This window comes from Rattus norvegicus, chromosome 1, assembly GCF_036323735.1.
Source record: "Rattus norvegicus strain BN/NHsdMcwi chromosome 1, GRCr8, whole genome shotgun sequence".
Lineage (NCBI taxonomy): Eukaryota > Metazoa > Chordata > Mammalia > Rodentia > Muridae > Rattus > Rattus norvegicus.
Genome location: NC_086019.1, coordinates 161,577,029 through 161,598,404, shown reverse-complemented (window position 1 = coordinate 161,598,404; position 21,376 = coordinate 161,577,029). Strand labels below are relative to the sequence as shown.

At 39.3% G+C, this 21,376-nt stretch overlaps 1 protein-coding gene across 9 annotated transcripts in view; it reads right to left on the bottom strand.

The window, feature by feature from the left end:
• Pak1 (p21 (RAC1) activated kinase 1) overlaps positions 1–21,376 on the bottom strand; it is a 115,225-nt gene that overhangs the window by 39,219 nt on the left and 54,630 nt on the right. For 5 of the 9 annotated variants that reach the window (XM_063287516.1, NM_017198.2, XM_006229754.5 and 2 more), the window contains 4 exons: positions 13,006–13,219; positions 5,173–5,273; positions 4,521–4,668; positions 164–201 (listed from right to left, as the gene is read on the bottom strand). In XM_063287516.1, coding sequence (XP_063143586.1) covers positions 164–201; positions 4,521–4,668; positions 5,173–5,273; positions 13,006–13,195 — 477 coding nt within the window. In that variant the 5' untranslated portion in view covers positions 13,196–13,219. The remainder of the gene's footprint in view (positions 1–163; positions 202–4,520; positions 4,669–5,172; positions 5,274–13,005; positions 13,220–21,376) is intronic. The other 4 variants (XM_063287517.1, XM_039109396.1, XM_063287524.1 and 1 more) reach the window with 1 other exon arrangement.

Genomic DNA, 21,376 nt, shown 5'->3' with positions numbered 1-21,376 from the left:
AGGGATAACAGCTAACCACTCCAGTTCTTTTTCTGTAGATAGAGAATCTAAAGCATGGCAGTGACCAAAATGAGTGTCTCTGAAGCCAGGCTATTTCTACCACACTGTCCTGAACCTTACTTCCATACCCGCTTATTTCAGAATGGAGGAAGCACAGACTTACCAAAGTATTAGAAGAATTATAATCTTCAGCTGACTTATCTGTAAAAAAAAAAAAAGAGATAGAGAGAGAAGTTTCATAAACAAGTATAGCTAATGCTTTTCTAAGTGCTAAGGTGCTATGACCAAACACTTGCCAACTTCAGATAATAGTAACAGCATGATCAGTCCTTGAACAGAAGCCATGCTAAGCACAATACACCTATCATGGTCTTCTTTAATCTTCACTATGGCTCTGAGTATTATTATTATTATTATAGTCACTGTAATAGAGTTCAGAGACATTAAGTACTTTGCCCAGCATGTACACAGGTTAAATAGATGATTCAAAATCTAAATTCTGATCTAATCTAAATACCAGGTCGTAACAGTACTCACATCAGGAGTTTTCAAGGGTTGAGAGTTTTCCTACGTTCTAAGATAAAGGGAAGGAATCCATGCTATGTTACTCACATAAATCATGAACAACTTACAGCTTCAGCTTTCAGAAAGGATCTTTTGGAGGCTGGGAGCTAGCTCAGTAAGAAGAGTGCTAGTGTGCAAATGCAAGGATATAAACAAAGAAACAAACTGAATGTGGTGATACATGATTAAAATCCAAGTTCCAGGTCAGTGAGCGACACATGGACAGTGCCTGAGGAGTGATACCCAAGGCTGTCCTGTGACCTTTACACACACAAGTACACATGTGCCTGAGGAACCAGCAACAGACGATCATCATTTAAGAAAGGTCACCGACTTGGAGTGGTATATAAAATATTGTCATCTTATAACCAGTAATATCTCAGACTTGATGAAAGAGACCCATAAGAAATTTTAACAAAAAAGAGAAAAAAAAAGTTTAAAGATCCAGTACTGTCTTTAATTTATTTGCCAGTTCATCACCGATGGGATTCAGAAAAGATTCTATCAAATCTGACATATCTGTCATCAAGAACCCAGACCAAAGAAAGGCCAAGATCCCAGTTCTATTACATTTAAAAAAAAAAAAAAAAGTCGGTACGGCTTTTTGGCTCTACAGCTCTACAGCACGTAGAGGATCCACAAAGGAGGAAGTAAGGTGGTCTATGACAGTATGTTCTTAAAGCATACCCTGTTCCCTGGAAAGACTACTCAGCAATTAAGAGTATTTGCTGCTCTTGCAAATGACCAATGTAGGGTTCCCAGCACCCCTAAGGTAGTTGACAACCAACTTTAACTCCAGTTCTAGGAAATCTGACCCTGTCTTCTAGACTCCCCAGATGCCATGCATGAACATGGTGCACAGACATATATGCAGGTGAAACTCATATGTACAAAATAAAAAGTGAAAAATATACAAACAAAACAACAAAAAAATCTAAATGGTTAAGCCCTGGAGAAATCATACTTTTTCAAAACACAAAATGGTATCAGCCTAGTGAGCAAAACTATATCTTACTGCACTACCTCTAACCAATATTCCTAGCCTTTTTGAGAACTAGGCATTATAGTTAAAAATATGCTTCTGACAACATAAAAAACAAAAATGAACAAACAAAACCAAGAATGTGGGGCCAGCAAGATGGCTCAGCAGATAAAGGCACTTGTCACATAAACCTGATGACCCGAGTTAAATCCACAGGGCCCACACAGTATAAGGAGAGAACAAACTCTGTAAATTGTCCTCTGACTACATACATGTGCAAGGCAAGCAAATCTGGGTGCACGTACACATATGAATAGAATATTTTCAATAAACATTTCTCTTTTTAAAGACTCTGTATAATTTCCGTAGATCAAAATTGAATTTTAAAGCACAGAGTGCCAAGAGTAGAAGGTGCTTTCAAACATTATTTTTATGAATGAGAAAACTAGTTCACAAAGGCAGAAAACACGGGTATAGGATTTTATAAGTTAGTGTCAAAGTAGAGCTAAAACTTGGACGAGATGCCAATCTAGTCTACCTTCTCCCTAACATTACCCGGCATAGGAAATCTATTATCACAGTAACTACCAACATTTTTTTTTAAATTCAGTATTGGGGTAAAGTGAGGAGGAAGCTAGAGTTGTGGGTAATAGAGACCAGAGTGTTTAGAGGTCTAAATTAAAAACACGCTTCCAAAGCTAGTATGCTGGCACATGCCTTCAATGGCTCCAATCCCAGCACTCAGGAGGTACAGGCAAAAGGATCTCTCTGGGGTTGAGGCCAAACATGAATATATGAAATCCTGTCTCCAAGAAAGTAAATAAAAATAAGAAACATATCATTTGGGGTTGGGGATTTAGCTCAGTGGTAGAGCGCTTTCCTAGCAAGCACAAGGCCCTGAGTTCGGTCCCCAGCTCTGGGAAAAAAAAAAAAAAAAAAAAAAGAAACATATCATTTGCATCATAATGAGTAAGTTATAATTTTTAAAACCTAATTTGTAAAATGGGGTTAGTAAATCTTTGCCCTGACAATCCCTATAGATAAGTCACATGAGAGCATACACAAACTAACATGGTATTATCTTAATTGTGAGCACACACACATGTGTACATACACATCTGTCTATGTTAATACACAAAAGTAGGTACTTGTATCTGTGGAAATACAATAATTATTTAAACTATAATCTAAACATGCATACATAGATGGCCATATATATAATTACCTGAAAGTGCATAGTTATACATACTCATCCTGAAATACTTAAAGGGTCTATAATTTCAACCACATACGAAGTCCACAGGGTCAATAATGCATATGCATACATGCAACTTCCTTATAGATGTATACATCTACATAGAAAAGAGCTTCCAATATGATGTCTCTGTATTAAAGTCCCTAATATTTTAAGTTCCGATTTCCTGACTACTAGAAAACTTAGCTACTTAGCAACCTCTCACCCCAGTTCTTCCTCAGATTGATCCAATCTTTCAATAGAAAAAGACAGACAGACCCAGTGGGGACAGATGAGGGGAAGGAAATGCTGCTGGGAAGACGCATGGCCTCCCCTGAGCACTACTGTGGCATCGTGAGAGAAGCTGCAGTCCATCATCCGACCATCTGTATACCCTTTGATACGAGCCAGATACTGGCTGGGGAAACCGTCTTTCAAAGTCAGCTAGTTCATCCTGGCTCTCACCTTCTCCAACAGTTCTGCCTTTGATGAAGGCCGCAGACACAAAGAGCACCAGACTAAGACATAAGAGTCTAGGCCTGACACTAATTCAGGCACACTACAAAGGCCACCTCTGTGTTTCATATCTGCAAACAGTGAGGAGTTGGTATATATGTACTTCTTAGTCTAATATTCTATTTTCCCCCTCGTTTTTTGGTGTGTTGTGGGTTTTGTTTTGTTTGGTTTGAGGATTTTGGTTTGCTTTTGAGACAAAGTCTCATTTGGCTAAGGTTGGCCTTGAACCTGCTGGGTAGCAAAGAATGATATTTAATTCCTAATCCTCCTGTATCACATCTATCAACCTGGTTTTACAAGAATGCATCACAATGCAGAGCTATGCTTTAGGACTCTTAAGGTGCTATAAAGAAGACAAGTTTACAGAAATATGGGTCTTTAATACATCTTTAGCCTAGAAAAAGAAAAATATCTCTGCTATGGAAGGACATGATACAAGTAAAATTATTATAGGCATTTAGTACTTGAAAATATATGGAGCTAAGTGTGAGAAGACTTGAGTCTAATCCCAATTCCACTTCTAAAAGCACTCTAAACATAATTCCTTACACAGAAAGTACATTAAAGAACATTTTAATTACTACTGTCCTGATTTCCACCCTATGATGGCACACCTGTAATCCCAGCACTCTGAGGGCTGATGCTAAAAGATTACCATGAGTTGTAAGCCTAAACGAGCCCAAACTAGCTCAAAAAAAAGTTTCTTAAAGAAGAAAGTGGGCTTGCAACTTCAAAGACACTTATTAACGTTATTAAATAAAGATATTAGAAATAACAACAATGACAACTAGATGTCCATGCTTTATAACTATACAGAAGTCTATGTTCCTTTTATATAATACTTTGCTTTTTTAAAACTAACATGGAGAGGGGCTGGTGGTGACTTAGTGGGTAAAGGCACTTGCTACCTAATTTGAAGAACTGAGTTCAAAGTCAAGAACCCACACAGTGGAAAGAGAGCCTACTCCTGGAAGTTGTCTGTTGATCTCCAACTGCTTACCATGGCATGCATGCCCCCGCCCCACAAAACAAACAAACAAATACATAATTGTAACAGTAATTAATACATGCAGCTTCAGAATAGAGACAAGTCTCCATTTTGGTTGTCACTTCCAAACAAGCATCTCAGCGAGAGTGCCATCACACTGGCACTTTCTCTTTTCTTGCTAACCCATAAGCACGTGAGAGCGTCTGCTGTGATTACCAGAGAAATAATCTCTGTACCTGTAAAACTCATGTACTTCTGACTATTGGAGGTCTTCTTGGAGTTATAAAATTCCAACACATCCAGAACAGCCTGTGGGTTTTTCTTCTGCTCTGACTTGGTGATATTTGATGTTTGAAGCAAGCGGGCCCACTGTTCTGGCATCCCCTTAAAGAAAGACATGAAATGTTTTCAGGAAGGCATGGATTCAGGGGACCCTGAAAGAATATCAAACAAAAATAACCCTGTTCATTATCCATTTCCCTGGTCCCTCAAACTTTACTCAGCTTCTTTTATATCTTCCTTAAGAGATCTGCCCTTTTACCAGGCTTTACCGCCTTCAGAGCAGGGGCCGAGTCTGACTTATTTCTACAATGGTGCTCCCGCCAACCCCCGGACCCGAACTCGCTGTCATGGGGCCTCTTAAGAAAGATTTGATTGAGTTGGTGATGTAGTTCAGTTGGTAGAGCTTTATACAACATGTGCAAGGCCTTGTTTTCAATCTCAAATATTTAAGCAAACAATCAAACCAAGAAAACGAAAAGAGAAATTTGAGATCAGGAAAGTGTTCTTGCAAAGTCACTGGTAAAGAAAGAAGTTTTAGCAAAACAAGAAAGGGCTGAATCTAATAGCATATGGCCCAAACTCTTAAGACTTACAGCCAGGACTTACCGTAAACTCCCCTGTGACAGCATCAAAACCAACATGAATTGTATGCTCAAAATCTGAAGGAAGAGAAATCTCTGGCCGCTCCTTCTCCTTCTTTTTATTTGCTACCAAAAAAAAAAAAAAAGAGGTGAGATAAATAAAAAAATTATTATCATTTTAGCTCTTCATTAAGCTCCTGTGAAGGGCAAGTTCTATCTAATATGCATATATATTTATATAGAGCCAAAAAGGCTATAAAGTATGGAGTGGGTCACAAAGATCTAAAGTCCATGTCATTTTTACCTCCACCTCACCATATCTTTCTCATCCAAATGGTGAGGAGATGGACAAGATGATCTTAAGGGCTCTCCTAGCTTCTATGGCACAACAGTCTATAAGAATGACAAGCACTCAAAAATATTGTACCCAGGGGTTGGGGATTTAGCTCAGTGGTAGAGCACTTGCGTAGCAAGCGCAAGGCCCTGGGTTCGGTCCCCAGCTCCGAAAAAAAGAAAAAAGAAAAAAAAATTGTACCCAGATGTTCCCAAGATGACATGCCATAATTTTAATAGGTATTTTATACATATTTTTGTACGTGATCACCGCAGGCCTGAAGATCAGCTTTCCTTTGTAAACTAAGAGATTGTGGCACAGACCTGCCTAATTACCAAGCAAGTGAAGAGCGCCTCGGTCCTTCCATTCTTCTACTCTACCACTGCTAAAGAACTGCAAGCTGACTTAAGAAAGCTAAACACTACTCCCTGTGTATAGATCAGAACATAGCTAGTTTATCAATTAGCTGCAAGGGCTGTGATTTGAACCCAGGTCTAGTCCCAAAGGTTGTTTTCTTCTGTAACTTCAAAAGAACCTCTAGCTTACACTCCAGTTGCTAAGAGTTGGGCTATTTATATACTTGGCAGTTTCCCTTCTACAGCAGCTGCTTTGAGAAAGAGAAGGCTACGTGTTACACCATGGCCCCAGATAAGCAGTCACTTAGGACATTATCGCATCTGTCTCACCCTAAGCTAGAATGTATAGGACATGTGGCAGGGCTTTGGAAATGCTTTCTGTTTCAAATGGCTGTTTCTAAATTCTGTCTAAGCTAATCCCTTAGAAGGTTTTAGAGAATTACAATTATATGTAAGGTTAGGTAGACTACCAGCTAGAACCCCTGCAGCAAACAGAGTTCCTAAGGCAAAAATTTAGGCGAGAACTAGAAAAAATGCCAAATCTGTCATTACTTCTTGAAAAAAGTAACCATCTCCCTCATATATGCACGGCCACTGCCTCACTGCCTCCTCAGAACAATGAGCCCAGGAGGCAGACAGCACGGAGCATCTCCACTCTATAGCCAGGAAGACTGAGGTCAGAACTTACTTTCGTTTTTTTTAAGTTTTTCAAGACAAAGTTGCCCTGGCTGTCCTAGGTCATGCTCTGTATGCCAGGCAGGCCTGGAGCTCAGAGATCCACTTGTCTCTGCCTCCAAGACTAAAGACACAGGCCACTACACCAGATCTTACCAGCTTGGCATGCGCTCACTGTTCAACCCGAGAAGTCTCTTGCATACTAGGACACCAATTACTGTTCAGAACCTAGATGAACGTAAACAATGAGCTACCCTTCTGAAGAGACACTAACTGATGAAGTCACTGAGGCTAAATAGCTACTAGCTAGGCAGAGACGGGGAGGGCATTCCAGAAACAGAGTAAGCAAAGGCCTAGAGGAGGCAACATGTGCTCAGGATGTTGCCACGGGAAAGCCAACAACTTTGATAGAGTCTTACTAGGCATATACTCTGACTTGGGGATTGAGGAACAAAAGGGGAAAAAGCAAATCTATGCTCCTGGGGCTTCAATAGCCCACGGCCACAAACCCCATCTCTGTAGCCACTGTAGGACATTCTAACGATGACTAAAAGCCTGTGCCTGAGTGAATCTGATGAAACACTTCCCTCATTGATAAATGCATAAACTGCAGTATATTCATATAATGAAGTTCACTGATAAAAAAGAAATGAAGTCCTCACCATGCTATAAAATGGATGAACTTTGGAAGCATTATGCTAAGTACAAGAAGCTGGAGAGGAGAGCTGGAAAGATTGGAAAGATGTCTCCGTATTTAAGAATATTCCCTATATGCCTTGGCATTTTTGTGCAGATCAGATGACAACTTTACAAAGTTGCATTATTTAGCATAATGCGGACCTAGCTTCACTCCCCAGCACCCACAACCATCTGTAACTCCAGCTCCAGGACATCCCATACTCTCTTCAACCTCCTTAGGCACCAGACATGTACACGGTACACATCTAAATGGCAAAACACTCATTAACATAAAAATAAAATAAATTTTAAAAAGCATAAAAACACAGCATATTTTGTAATTACATTTATTGAAATATCTAAAACAAACTCAGACTGAAAAGTCAACAGGGCATGAGAGAAGAGAAAATGAAGACTGACTTAATAGTAATGGAATTTCTCTTTGGTCTAATGAAAACATACTGATACTAGTTGTAATGACTGAACAAATATTTTTGGTGCTGAGACCTGAATATAGGTCTTTATGCATGTTTATGCTGATGTATACCACTATGTTATACTCATAGCTCCTAACTGTTTAATTTTGTAAATATACTAAAATATATATTTTGAGATGGTGAACTATATGGTATTAGTTATATATCAACCTTTTAAATAAATGCAATTTACCATATTAAGAAAATAAAGAAAGAGCCAATAAGATGGCTCAGTGGACAAAGCACTTGCCACACAAGCCTGATGTCTAGAATTCAATCCCTAGGACCCCACGTGCTGGAAGCAGAGAGCCAGATCCACAAAGTTGTTCTCTGACCTCCACACAGATGCCACAGCACACAAATACTCTTCCTCTTCCTCCTCCTCACCACCACCATTATCATCAATCAATAGAAGTTTAAAAAGAAACAAAGTGTAGGAGGAAGAAGTGAACGAGAAAGAGATGACTCGGCAGTTAGGAATATTTGCTGCTCTTCATGAAGACCCGGGTTTAGTTCCCAGCACTCATCATGGTGACTAATAACTGTCTGTAGCTCTAGTTCCTAGAAATCTAACATTCTCTCTGGCTTCCGTGGACACCAGGCACTCACATACACATATGTAGGTACTCACATATACACATAAAATAAAATGAACTGTAAAAGATGGAAAGGAAAAAACGGAGTACAATCAATTAAATTTAATATTTAGCTTTTGCTAAAATGTGATATCCAACATGTAAGTAGGATCACAAAATTTACTTAACCTAATAAAAGCTTATTACCAAAGCCTATAAAAAACATATAACTATAGAATATTGGATGCCTCTCCTTTGGAATTAAAAAAATAAGGATAACACTCAACACTCCTAGAATTTAACACAGTAATAAGGTATCAAGCAGTACAATTTAGGTTTTTTTTAAAGAAGGATGAAATAAAGGGAAAAAAAGCACAATTTACTATTCTGTGAATCAATTTACTATTCTGTGAATCAATTAAAATATATGGTTTTATAAACTAAAGAACCTTTAAAATATATTTTATTATTAATATTTGCAACTACTAAAGTAAGAGTTCTCAATAAGCTTATTAAGATAGAAAATTCAAATATGACTGAAGACAGAAAGGAAAGGAGAAAGAATCACCTTGCTTTCATATAAGTAGAGATCTTAAGTTGAAAGATAGGAATATAGGAAAAGTGTGTGTGTGTGTGTGTGTGTGTGTGTGTGTGTGTGTGTGTGTGTGTGTGTATTAATCCTGTGCTTAGCTTGGGGAGAGCAGCTTACTACAAAATCCCATGTTTTACTGCAGACATTAAAGTTTCAGCCAGAGTCATTAACCCTATTTTTAAATTAGTTTTAAACAGCATCTCTCATTGGCTCAACTGAACTAATCTGAGCAAAAGGCAGTAAAACATTCCAAACTTAAGAGATAAATACTCCTGTAGTTCAATATTAAAATTAACTTCACCAAATGCTTCCCAAGCTCAGAGAATTTCACTTTGGTCATGAAAATGCAGCCAGAAAGAAGTTCCAAACTAGATGCTGTATGCCTTCTTAGAATAAACCAAAGGCTCCAAGCCCTAACCACAGGGACCAGGCTTTCCCACACGGAATCTGCAACTCAGCATCACCATTACAAGCCTTCAATTACAGCTTCTCCTTCCAACCATGTATGCCTTCCCTCAAACGCAAACTGAGGCCATGCTAGAGGTCAGCATTAGGTAATGCCCTCAGATACCACCCACTGCCAGCTCTAATCTAACCACTATTGTAACCCGTAAAGAACTTGTCATTCTTGTTTCCTTTAGAGACACAATACTGCATCTCTAGAAATTCTGCCTCCAACGTCTGGCTGGGAACGGGTATGTATGTCTTAAAAGTACCATGCATGAGTCCAATACGAGAACAACTAACAGGAAGACAGTAGTAGATGCAATAGACGCTTTAGGAAGACTTAGGTCTACATTCATTCTGCTCACTTTCTGCCAATGAGACCATGGGCACTGTTTACTATTCTCTAAGCTTCAGCTCTCCTACTAGAAATAAGTTGTGGGTATTGGATAATGGTATCTAATAAAAGAATGAGATTTCATAGAAATAAGATAACCTCTTCTCTGTATGGTTTTATAGTTCAGAAAATTTACATTTATCACATAAAGTGGTATAAAAATGCCTACTAGTGACAGAGATGGGCATGAGCTGCTACTCCCATTTTATAGATGATGCTATAACGATATTTAAAAAGAATAAATGGCAGGGTTGGTGCAAGGGGTAGATCTCAGTCATGGTTACTGGAATTCATTTCTGATTAGTTCCCTACACAGCTTCTACTAATCTTCAAATACTATATAAAGGCAGAGCATGTTAAAGATGGCTAGTCCTGTTATACATCTTTCAGGGAAGTAACAGATTGCTAGCCGAAACTAAGATTCCAAACAAGGGAAGAAACTCAGCCATTTTTTCCATCTTGATATACATTATTAATAATAGTCAACAGGGTCTTAAAGCCAGGGTAAAACCAATGTGCTAAGGGAATCTATAGAAAATTCATAGCTATAAAATAAAATACAGGCTTGCAAAAATTTCCTGTAACTGTTCTCCACCTCTAGGTTTTCAACCTATAAAGATGCAGACTTGATCTTGAGGATAAGATTAATTTTTCAGACCAAATTTGGCCTAAGGGAACTCCAGAAGAACCTCCAGGTCTACAGCTCTATCACCAATAAAAATACCTCACAATGTCCTGGTTTCTTTCCACCGACACAGACAAGCCGGACACATAGCTCATCTATATAAATATAGGGTAGGAGCTAAAAAGAACTGCTGCTCTGGCTCTCATTTTTAAGATGAAAGCACTGAAGTCTACAGAGAAGTTACTGACAAAAATGGGGCATGGTATCCAGCTTGTGAAAGAAGCAAGATTACTACCTAGGTATCCAGATTCCTGGAAAATTAAACTAGTCTTTGGTTGCAATGATGTTTGAAGGTGCTGTTTCTATCCTGTTTTAGATGGGAATCTTCTTTAAAAGCAAACAATAGAGGCTGGGGTAGCAGTTCAGTGGGTAAGGATGTAAGAATAAGGATAGAAGTTAAAATCGCCAGTATCCATTTAAAACACAAGGATGCCCAGGGTACATCTGTAACCCCACAACGTGGAGGATTTTGGCGGGACAGAAAGAGAGGACTGCTGGGGCTTGCGGAATGTCCACCTAGCTCCAACTTCAGTAAGAGACCCTTTCGCAAGGGAATAAAGTGGAATGGAATACAGTAGTGTACCAGTGTCCTCCTCTGACCTCTACGGGTGCATAAACACACTACTGACATAGGCATATACACCACACAGGCAGGCAGGCACACACACACATTCACACACACACACACCAACTTTATTGATAATAATTTACATACTATTATAATTCACCTATAAAGTAAATTGAGCTTTTAGTATTTTCACAGGGCTGGACAAACAATACCACAATCTAAGACATTTTGATCATCCCAAAAAGAAATTCCCCATCTCTTAGTCATCACCCCTTCCCTTAATCCCATCCTACTCTGCATCTTTAGGCAACCACTAACATGCCTTTTATCTAGGAATTACATTTCTAGACATTTCACGTGAATGGAGCCACACACTATGTGACCATTATGACTGGGTCTTTTCCTTAACAACATATTTCAAGGTTCACCAATAGAGGTAATATGGCTTAGGACTTTTTTAAAAAAAAAAACAAATACTATTTCATTATATCAATGTTATATTTTATTTTTATATTAGATGGTTCTGACTTTGGGTATCATGAAAAATGAGGCTAAAGCATTGTTTCTCTTTGATGGAAATGCTGGGTAGTAACATTTCTCTACATTTAAGCATCCAAAGAATTGCCAGAATACATTCCCTGAGGCTATATCATCTTATATTCCTACCAGCAATTATGAGGCTCAAATATTTCCATATCTCACCAACACTTGATAGCATCCAGCTCTTTTGCTATAGCCATCCTAGTGTGTGGTGGTGTGAATCTGTATTTCCCTGGTAACTGATAACAACATTTGTTCATATGCTAATTTTCCATCCGTCTCTCTCCTTTGGAGAAATGTCTACACAGATCCTTTGCCTATTTTTAAACCGAGTTGCCTGATTTTTAGTTAAGTTATAGTAGCTCTTTCTGTGTTGTTATAATTTCAGAAAGCTGCTTCTTGTTTTGCAGTTCCCTTTTTGATGGTGGTAAATCAGATGCATCTGACCTTGAAGCTTGTACTTCCAAGATAGAAAGCCTCACTACAAAAAGAGCCCTGGGTGGACAACTGAGAACTTTACCTAAGATGAGCAGTCATCAAGTTAGCTTTTCCTTTTCTTTTTCAAGACAGTTTCTATGTATAGCCTGGCTGTCCTGGAACTCACTCTGAAGACCAGGCTGGCCTCGAATTCAGAGATCCACCTGCATCTGCCTCCCGAGTGCTAAGATTAAAGGTATGTGCTCCCACTGCCCAGCCTACGTTAGCATTGTTAGTATCAGGCAAAAGTCATCTATGGTGACACTCAAACTTTGATGTTCCCACTTTTTTTTCCTATAAAGATGTCAGTGACTTTTTCAGATTCATCAAGAATTCAGATTCATCATTTAATTTTTCTTCTTTCAAGTTTTATTAATAAGAGGGTAATGAAAGGTGGGCATAATCTCACCTCTTGGAAGTTAAGGCAGGAGACTGTCATGCATTTGTGGCTGGCTAGCCAGGGATACAGAGTGAGAGCTAGTCTTTAAAAACAAGAGGAAATGAGGCTGCCTAGTAAGTCTTCCTCAGACTAAATTCACAGTGAGTCCTACTTATCTCTGCCTCCTTTGCTCAACCATTCATTCCTATTTTTACTAACTCTAAATCCCCAAATCTTGAGTATGGGACCAAAAGCCTAGACAAAAAATAAGGCAATCAAAATTTGCAAAGGCAGTAATTCCAAGTAAAAGCAATCTGGGAAAAAGAAATTTCCAAAGATACTTCAAAAGTCCTTAGGTTTTATGATTTGATAAACATTTTTAAAAATTAAAAAAGGAAAAGAAATAGATACACACAAATATTTTCAATTTGTCTGAAAGCTGGCAAGAGCAAAATTATTCTTAAAACTTTTGTTCAAATATAGTCCTGAGCAACGAGTCAGTTTCAGCTTTAGCCACTCTAGGAAGGCAGGACATGTTAACAAGAAAATAAAAGATATTGAAGGGGAATTAAGTCAGGGACGGACAGACCTTCTCCTCAGACTACTCCGAGGAGAAAAGCTGATTTGCTTTGTTTTGTCTTCTTAAAGCACACAAATGATAAAAATCAACAAAATACTTTACTTTTATCTCCAGCTAAGATGGATCGATAGAACCGGTCCTTCTTTTTCTTCTCCTCTGGGTTTGGAGGCAGAGGTTTGGAACCGTGGTTTAGGGTTCCAGGGTCTTTGCTGCCAGCTCCAATCATAGTGCTGGTGTTTCTCATCGGAGGGGCTGGGGGTTTGTCCTGGACGTCTAAGCCGTTATTTGACATTGTCACCACCAGCAGCAGCAGCTACTAGAATCAAAAGAAAAACATAATACACTCATATTATTTTTTAGCACAAGTAATTACATACTTTAAATGTTTTAAAATTAAAATTATACATCCATTCTGCACTTGTCATGAATATTACTAGCCACTTCAGTCAGTAATCCCGATGTTACTAGTAACCCAGTCTCTCCCCCCAGAGCCTATAGAATAGATATATACACCATGATGTAGTTGAAAAGCAGGCATGGACCAGGTGAAAAATCAGTGGGAAATCCAGTAACACTTACTAGATGTTGAGAAATCCCACAGCTTTTTCAGTTCCACTCATTCATCTACACAAAGATTAACTACACCTCCAGCAGCATTCCATACATTGAATTTGCGGATAACACTTAACTTTCTAACTTTAGGCAAGTTGTCTTTCCCTAAACAGATGAGACTACTGCCAACTGTCAGTGAAACTTCTGTTTCTGCGGCCACTTTACCAGGACCAAACAACATTCATGCATCTACATATTACCTATACCCTCTTTCAGGTCACACTGGCAGAGTAGTGACCATATGCCCACAAACTTACAGTACTTATACCTTTTGGTCCTTCACAAGAAAGATGCTGCCCATGTGCCAGTTCTTCTGGATATCCCTCCTCCAAACACAGAATAAATTTAAAAGAGGAAAATCCCCATGATATACCAACAAGTGGCTTTAATGAAAACAGGCATTAGTGCCTTAGAATGTTCTTGTTCTTGACCATAGATAAATATGAATGTGTCCAGAATTTATATTTTTCCTTCATGTAATTCATGTAATAGTAGAAAATTCTATCTTTAATCACAACTACCCAGAAAAAGGTCTCCTTGGAATTAGATACAATAATGCTTTAGGAATTAAAACCTTCCCAAAACTACATAATAATCACCAGGCACTTTTAGAAATATGATTGCCATGGCTTGACAACCATAAACTTTGATTTAGTATGTCTGGGTAAAGCTAAAATTCTGTATTTTGAAAATAGGTAAGCTCAGTGCCAGCCAAGTTTGAATGCCATTGCTTCAGAAACCAATGCTTTAAAATGCAGTACGTTTGCCATTCTAATAATCAAAAGGATTAGACACAGAGAGAACTCGGAGAGAACACTGTAGTCAATAAAAGTAGTGGCTTTTCTAAACTTGGAAAGTTCTATTCAAGTCGTTTTAATATTGTCTAGTAAATGGAAAACATCTACTTCTTTCACACTGTTTTTTCCTCATCAGCTCCTCCAGGGTCTATCAGTAAAATTTAAAGGCGCACCATTTCTCTATTTTATAATCCTTTGCTGGCATGTCAGAGTAAAAGCTAATGCCATTAGCTTCTTCAAGAGGCTCTCTCTTACCTGAGCAGGCCCATTCACCAGTCTCATTTTCCATACCTCCACTCATTTTAACTCCTTTTACAGTATAGCTAAACCAACTTCTTTAATGTCTTTATGCCATAACTTTCACACCTCCATCCCTTCACACGTGATGTTTCATCTGCCCATTTTCCTATCATCCATTCTTTGAGGATTAATTCTGTTGTTTCTATGCTGCCTTTAGAAAATGTTCTGGCCTCCAAAGAGCCAGGTGCCCTTTCCTCTATGCTCCAAGGCAATGTGCCTATTTCCAGGTTATCACATTTCTTTGTATTATTAATTGTTTACAGATGACTTTCCCAGGAGTCATGTTTGCAGACCAACAGTACCTTGCCTTTTTAACTTATAGTAGATACAAGTTAATATACAGTTTACAGAAAGACAGATATATGCTGTCTTGAAAGGAATTTACTAGTAGAGATAAAATTAAAAGTCCTTTATAGTAGGACACCAATTGGCCTTACAAACTAAGGCTATCCACATTCAATTTATGTCTCACATGATACACTCATTATTTTTTTTAATGTGCTAGAGATGAACTCTAAGTGTTACCACTAAGCTATACTGCCTGTTAGCTCACAAAATATTCTCCTTTTTTGTTGTTTTGTTTTTCGAAAGAGTGTCTTACTATGTGGCTCTGCTGGAACTCACTATGTAGACCAGGCTAACCCCAAACCCTCAGAGATTTGCCTGTCTCTCCTCCTAAGTATTGAGAGTAAAAGTGTATGCCACCACACCTAGCCCTCACTATATATTCTTAATGACATTGGAAAGAGAGAGAAAAAGAACAAGGAAGGGGAAGGAGTCGAGCAGGCCCCACGTCAATGCAATGACGAGAGATCGCCCCCCCCAAAAAAACTTAACCGTTTGTTTGTTTGTTTGTTTGTTTGTTTGTAGACAAATTCTCTGGCTGTCCTGAACTCCCTCTGTAGACCAGGCTGGTCCTGAACTCAGAGATCTGTCTGCCTCTGGCTCCTAAGTGCTGGGATTAAAGGCTTGTGCCCCCACTGCCAGGCTCCTTAGTTAACTTTTTAAAGTCAAACTCAACTGGATATTTTTTTTTTTTTTTCGGAGCTGGGGACCGAACCCAGGGCCTTGCGCTTCCTAGGTAAGCGCTCTACCACTGAGCTAAATCCCCAGCCCCTCAACTGGATATTTTTAAAATTCATCTTGACCAACCTTTGACAAAACAATTATTCCTTTCCTTTTTGAACAAATGACATCAAAACCAAGGATCTGTTTATCTGAACTGACTAGCTGGGTTGCTAGATTTTATTTCTTTCTTCTACTTTCACTCCCCTGATGACCTCTTTGCCTTCTCCAGCTCCTAGAACTCAGGTCCCTTAGCTCCTCCAAGAGAGCATTCAGTGTCTCAGCTGGCAATGCCCTCCTACTCTAGGCTGCCAGTTCCAAAATTATACTCTCCCAGCTACCTTATACCTAACCAGGCTCTCCCTCCCTGGCCTCCCAGGCCCTTCGCCAGCAGCCTTATTGAATGTAACTCCCACTTAGGCCCACAACACAGGATTACCACAGGAAAGCTTCACCACAGTTTTCTCCATTCTTGGCCACTTTATCATGTTTAAGAGAATTATTAGTGGGTAGATAAACTCTACTGCAATCTAATGTCTGAAACCTTGTAATGCATGATGCCATCTGGGTCATCCCAACTATACTTGAAATCCACCAACAGTAGGATATCTATAACCTCAAAAGCAGCCTCGTCCACACCATTCACCTCCTCTGAAAAGTGTCCACACATAAGTTCTTCTCTGTTTTACAATCACTCCAGTGAAGCTGAGACCCCAGAGAAACCTGCTAGCTAAGCTAGCTGCAGTACTGTGCTCCACGTTCATGGAGAGACCTCAGTAAATAAAGTAGGAAATGGCCAAGGAAAACCCAAGGTCAACCTCTGGCCTCCACATGTGTATGTGCTTGCATATACTGTGAACTGACATATAAGAACATGGCAAACACACAAGCATACACCTGCAATTCAAGCACAAAAAACAGGAGAACTGAAAATTTGAGGCCAGACAATGCTATGTAGCAAGAGTCTATCACAAAGAAAGGAAGGGAGGAAGAGAAGGGAGGGAATGTTAATTTAAAATACAATTTTTTAAGGAAAAAAAAAACAAACAAACCAGGAGTTAGTGGACCTACTGTGCTCTGCCTCACATATATTCAGAAAAAAAACAGACTTTTCTAAGCAGTTCTATATCTGGACAGTAAATGCCTCAGGTTTAAAAAAAACAACAACAAAACAAAACAAAACGAAAAGCTGTTGATTAAAGAACAAGGCTACAGAGAAACTACAATGGGAAAAGAGATATTACCTAAAGGAAAAGACAAGCTGCTATCCACCTGCACTGAGAATTATGGGATGTCTTGAGCTCACAACATGGAGCTTAGGGTTTGAGACAGTCCTTTACCTTTCCCAGGTGAGTTGCTGAAATCCTATGAAACAATTTCCCTGGAGAACAAGCTGGGTAAATTACCTTTACACATAAGATTTCAGCCATTCTTTGGAACAGGTATTTTAATAACCTCTAACACTAGATCACACTTCAGAATTTATAAAAAGCTTAGAAATCTACTTGTTAGGCATCATTTTTCTAGGCCATGTTAGGTACTGGGAATAGAACAATGAAACAAATAAAAAGAAGCACAGTTTCAGAGATGTAGCCAGTCACCCACAATATGCACACGGTGAGCACAAGACCCAAGAACCCAAAAAAATATTTGTGTGATCACCGCACCACATGCCAGTTACCTCTAGAAGCAAAGGAATATACTACGTGACTTCTAATTTACTTTTTAAAAATGTTATTACATTTGTTTGTTTGTTTGTTTGTTTGTTTAGCACGTGTTCACATGCTTGTGTATTATATGCATGGGCATGTCAGAGGGGAATGTATAACAATCCATTCTCTTTTTACTGTGTGGATCCTGAGGATTAAACTAAGAACATCCGGTTTAATAAGTGCCTTTCCCCACTAAGCCACCTCACCAGTCCCTCTAATGCACTTTCCAGATAGTCCCTCAGTCACTATTTAAATAAAAGAAGGAGGGTGGTGGAAATAGAGTTCAGTAGAAGGACTGAGGCCAATTCCCAGCACAGTTAAAGAAATGCTAGAAGTTTACAATAAATTAGTCAACAAAATGAAGGAGGGACAGGAAGAAGAAATAAGACCTACTCCACATCCCAACCACATTTCTAACTTTGAACAACCCAGAGCAGCTGCATAATGACATGGCCAACACTCAGGCCTGAGGAGTACAGTATGCCCTTGGTGCCTGAATATTAGAATCTGATCTTTAATTAAATCGTGCCAAGAGGTTTGCTTTGGCAGGAACCTGGAATACTGTAGCCTTGAATTTGCTGAGAGATGCCCTTCTAATGCGTCAAAGGCACTCCCACTGTGCAGCCTCCAGCCAGCTACTTGCTCTAGTATAGCAACAAGAAAGCAACTGCTGGGGCAGCAGGAAAGAAACTGTAGGTGGTTTAAAGCTACTTTAATTTCTGATGCTCCATTAACTCTTATGTAAAATGCAAACAAGACTACTTTAGAGTTATAACAAAAACTTTTTAAGAGACAGCACCTAACATGCTGCTTGATACAAAAAGTTGTCTAACAAATTTCTGTTTCTTCCCCATCTGTCTCTAGTTTTGCCTATACCATTCCTCAAACCCATCATTCCATCAGTACACTTTCATATTCCCACCTTCACCTGCATCGTTCTAGTTCTATCTGCCTAAGATGCCTCAATGTGTCTGCCTAGCAAACTCCTACTCACTCCTCAAGGCTCAACTGGACTCACTTCCTCTAAGAAACTTTTGAAGAAGCCTCTATTTACCCTCCTTCAAAACCCATCTGTAGAGGGTTGGCCTAACGCTGCTTGTATTCTAATACTAATTTGGGTTCCCCAAAATTGTTTGCCCCAAAGACTAGAGGGTGAACATGTAAGACACTGAGGAACCCTGACCTCAGTTAATTCTGATTGATAAATAAAAAAGCCAGCAGCCAATAGCTAGGGAGAAGACACAGAGGCAGGGTTTAGGTTTCCCAGACTTGAGGAAGAGAAGCATAAAGAAGCTGCCATGGAAGAGGAAGGATATGCAGGAGGATGCACAATGAGATAGTTGAGCCATAATAAAGTGGCCATGTGGGCCAGCCAATTGGAGTTAAGAGCAGCCCAGATGGAACACAGAAATCAGAAAGTAGTAACTCGGTTGGGGATTTAGCTCAGCGGTAGAGCGCTTGCCTAGGAAGCGCAAGGCCCTGGGTTCGGTCACTAGCTCCGAAAAAAAAGAACCAAAAAAATAAATAAATTAATTAATTAAAAAAAAAAAGTAGTAACTCAGAGTTATCAGTAGGAAAATGGACCCTAACAGCATGGACAATAGGCAGTTGCCCCGCTATTGTGCTACCTAAGACATATGTAAAAGTACATGGTTGTGTGTGTCTTTCCTCTGGGAAGTGGTCTAAGGCAGGAAGAAACTCCGAGCCAGGGTTTTATTAAATATTTTTTACTACATTTAACTGCATTTTATTCACACTTCTATGAAACAATGTTGTTTCATCTTCACTTCTTATGGTCACTAGACAAGGAATAACTCAAGGGACAAAACTATGATTAATTTCTTTGTCTCCATGGTCGTGACCCAGTAGAGACATGGAGCACCTCAGGTAATGAGCAAGAGTCCACTTTCTAAGATAATCTAGCTTGGTGGAATAAACTGGAAGGCTTCTGAGAGTCAGACAATGCCACATCTTTAAAGGAATCCGAAACTTACCAGGGTATATAATTTACTTAAAATTACTAACTTAAATATTTATAAGGGCATGACTACTTTCTTAATTATTTTGATTATCTTAAAAGTACTCTTTAGACACTAATGATAATTTGAGACAGAATGAGACAGAGGGTTATGCTGAGAACCTTCCTAAAGTTAAGAGAAAAGAGAGGCAACAAGGATATGGAAATGGCAGAGATTTTAAGTAAAAGATGAAATTCACTGGGCTGTGGTAGCACACACCTTTAATCCCAGCACTCTGAAAGCAGAGGCAGGTGGATCTCTGAGTTCAAGGACAACCTGGTATACAGAGGGAGATCCAGGACAACTAGAGCTACATAAAAGAAATATTGTCTTGAAAAACAAAACAAACAAGACTTAAAAAACCTTGTACTTATGTACTTAGAACACACACACACAACACACAGACACACATACCTTCCTAACTCTTAACATTCCTTTCCTGATTCAAACTGTTCTTCTATTTCTGATGGAACTTTCTATTTGTCATTGGCTAGCTCTTTTGCATGCTAGCCTTAAAAGAGACCTGCCTATCACCCAAGCTGACTTCTCTAGCTGCAACTGCAGCCCCTACCTGACCCAGAGAAACTGGAGGCTGTCTTTTCTTTCATATTCATCCTACAGACTTTATCCTTAATTTTCAATGCTATTTATTTTTTCAAGTGTGTGCGTGACTATGCTGGCTGCTGTCACATGGCTGTGCTCTTAGCGCTGATTTCCTAGTCACTCACTCACTTTCTGACTTGTCACCACTATGCTGTCCGACAACCACAGTGATGTCCCTGTCCACATGCTGCTCACTCCATTTTCTTACCTCAGGCAGAAGTTAGCCAACACCCATTTGATCATACCCAGGGTCTGACCACCAAATATAAACAACTTAACATTATAAATGAACCATGTACACTCGAAACACAATAGCTAACTAGTTCAAGAATTTCCACTAAAATTCTGAAACTTCACTCCAAGCTCTAATAAACTACTTACCAGTCCCTACAATCCTCATCTTGGCTTCTCTCCTTGCCTAGTCAGTCTCTCAAAATTACCCAAACCCAGAGAGATGGCTTAAGAGGTAAAGAAAGACATACTGGCAAGTCTAATGACCTGAGTTTGATCTCTGTGACCCACATAGTATACACATTCCCTCTCCCTCCCTGCCCACATCCCTCCCTCCCCCCCCCCACACACACACAGAGTCTGCCTTTCCCTCAGCAAAATTCAACTATCTCCCAAAGGTTTCTATAGACTGAAGCAGCATTGTCTCAGAGAACACTATAAAATCTAGTTAATGCTTTCATTTCAAAGTTATAATTATTTTCCAGTATGACACTATATGATCTCCCACACCTCACCCCCTAAGTGGGTGGGCTTATTTTTAAAAAGAAAACAAAAATCTCTTCAGGAAAACTCTAGTTTCCACCCCCACAACTACATGCCTCCCTACATATTCAACCATATTCTTCTTGCTTCCAGTTACAACGAAATCATGATGTCATTTCTTCCCTCAAAAACGTCTTTTCCCTATACTCTTTTCTTGCCTGACTTCTTCCCTGGAATGACCTTTCAGTTACACCAAGCTTTCCTCTGATATAGTCAGTCATTTGCTGTGCTGCCATTTAACAAAGCCTGTTGTGTACTTACAATGTAATAGACTAATCTAGTTGGATAAAACAAAACTCCTATGTTTGCAGAAATTATGGGTCTAGAAAAGATGCAGACAAAAAATAAGCAATTAAATAAAACAGTGTCAAGTACACGTGTGTGCGTTAAGTATGAAACCAGGGTTGACCAGGAAAGGACTTGTTGAGGAAGAAACACTCAAGACCTGAAGAAATAAGATGACAAATGCTAGAGAGACGGCTCAGTGGTTCTTAGTTGAGAGCCAAGTGGTGGTGGTGCACACTTTTAATCCCACTGGGGAGGTAGAGGCATGAGGATCTCTGAGTTCGAACTCAGCCTGGTCTACAGAGTG